The sequence below is a fragment of the Eimeria mitis genome, genomic scaffold (genome assembly GCF_000499745.2).
Source record: "Eimeria mitis Houghton genomic scaffold, Emh_scaff1624, whole genome shotgun sequence".
NCBI lineage: Eukaryota > Apicomplexa > Conoidasida > Eucoccidiorida > Eimeriidae > Eimeria > Eimeria mitis.
In genome coordinates, this window is record NW_013569938.1 from 1 (window position 1) to 578 (window position 578).

The following is a 578-nucleotide window of genomic DNA, read 5'->3' on the forward strand; positions in this document are numbered from 1 at the left end:
GCCAAGCAGCGAAACGCCTCCTGCTGCACCTGTTATTCCTGCTGCTGCTACTGCTGCTACTGCTGCTGCTGCTGTTGCTGCTGCTGCTGCTGCTGCTGCTGCTGCATGCATGTTATGTGTCTCACTGCATGCGTTGCTCCTCCTCTGGGGCTGTTTCCGTTGGAGACAGAATTTGTATCGGAGAGTATCTGTCCCCTCGCGGACATGAGAATTTGGTTATCGCTGCATGCAGGGGAGAGAGCATCTGCGGGGGCCCCTGGGGGCCCCCCCCCGGGGGCCCCTGGGGGCCCCCCTGATACACCTTGTAGTACCCCTGACGAGGGGGCCCCTGCATCCTGCTCGTCAGCTAGCTGCAGCAGCCGCGCTGCTTCTTGCTCCCTCATCTCAGCTACACGCAAACGAAACGTCTGCTGGGGGCCCCGCACACAGGTGGCCTGGTCTCTGCTTAGTAGGGCCTCCTGCTGCAGCTTCAGAGCCTTCTCCCGTAGAGACGCAGAGGTGCTGTCCTGCAGCAGCAGCAGCAGCAGCAGCAGCAACAGCAGCAGCAGCAATGTGTATAGAGGCGAGGAGGAACAGAA

At 61.1% G+C, this 578-nt stretch overlaps 1 protein-coding gene across 1 annotated transcript in view; it reads right to left on the minus strand.

Annotated features, from left to right (window-relative positions):
• Positions 1 to 56: 56 nt before the first annotated feature.
• Positions 57 to 578, minus strand: part of EMH_0040700 (uncharacterized protein) — a gene marked incomplete at both ends in the record, with an annotated part of 818 nt that continues 296 nt past the window's right edge. Inside the window, one exon of the mRNA XM_013495535.1 lies at positions 57 to 506. Coding sequence (XP_013350989.1) covers positions 57 to 506 — 450 coding nt within the window. The remainder of the gene's footprint in view (positions 507 to 578) is intronic.